This window comes from Penaeus monodon, chromosome 22, assembly GCF_015228065.2.
Source record: "Penaeus monodon isolate SGIC_2016 chromosome 22, NSTDA_Pmon_1, whole genome shotgun sequence".
Lineage (NCBI taxonomy): Eukaryota > Metazoa > Arthropoda > Malacostraca > Decapoda > Penaeidae > Penaeus > Penaeus monodon.
The window spans coordinates 24,327,664-24,328,561 of NC_051407.1; the positions used below are offsets into that span (position 1 = coordinate 24,327,664).

At 46.4% G+C, this 898-nt stretch overlaps 1 protein-coding gene across 1 annotated transcript in view; it reads right to left on the reverse strand.

Moving 5' to 3' along the window:
* Nucleotides 1-423: 423 nt before the first annotated feature.
* The window catches only part of LOC119587374 (mucin-2-like), a 15,831-nt gene continuing 15,356 nt past the window's right edge, over nt 424-898 (reverse strand). Inside the window, exon 7 of the mRNA XM_037936117.1 lies at nt 424-731. Coding sequence (XP_037792045.1) covers nt 424-731 — 308 coding nt within the window. The remainder of the gene's footprint in view (nt 732-898) is intronic.

Sequence of the window (898 nt, forward strand, 5' to 3'; positions counted from 1 at the left end):
ATCGCTGAAGGTTTGGGTTTTGGGTTGGGGGGTTTTTGAAAAAAAGGTGATTTATGATGTCCTAAAGGTCTGTTGTTTTTTGGTTCCAGGCGCTGATGGGGGCCCGAAGGGACGGGTTTTTTTTTGTTGTGGATTTGGGTTTTAACCCGCATAGTTTGGGTTGTTTAAATTTGAAAAAAAAAACGCGGTTGTTGGGGGTTTCTGATTTCTGAAGTTTGATGAGGTTGTTAATTCCCCAAAATGGACGAAGTTGTTGATTTTAAAGCAATGTTGGTTCTGAAATGTTTTGGGCTTCGTGTTGGTTTCCTGGTTGAATGGTTGTGATTGTTTTTTGATTGGGTGGTTGTGGTTGTTCTGTTGGGTGGGGTGGGTTGTTCCTGGTTGGGTGGGGTTTTGGTTGCTTCTCCTGTGTAGTTGTGGTTGTTACTGGTTGAGTGGTTGTGGTTGTTTCTGCCTGTGTGGTTGTGGTTGTTCCTGGTGGGTGGTTGTGGTTGTTCCTGGTTGAGTGGTTGTGGTTGTTCCTGATTGGGTGGTTGTGGTTGTTACTGTCTGTGTGGTTGTGGTTGTTACTGGTTGAGTGGTTGTGGTTGTCTCTGCCTGTGTGGTTGTGGTTGTTACCGGTTGAGTGGTTGTTTCTGCCTGTGTGGTTGTGGTTGTTACTGGTTGAGTGGTTGTGTTTGTTCCTGGTTGGGTGGTTGTGGTTGTTCCTGGTTGGGTGGTTGTGGTTGTTCCTGGTTGGGTGGTTGGTGTTTTTCCGGGTTAGTAATTGGTTTCTGGTTGGGTTGTGGTTTGTTCCTGTTGATGGTTGTGGGTTTTTACCTGGTTGGGTGGTTGTTCGGGTTGGGTGGTTGGGTTTTGTTCCGGTTGGGTGGTGTGGTTGTCCTTTGGTTGGTTGTAT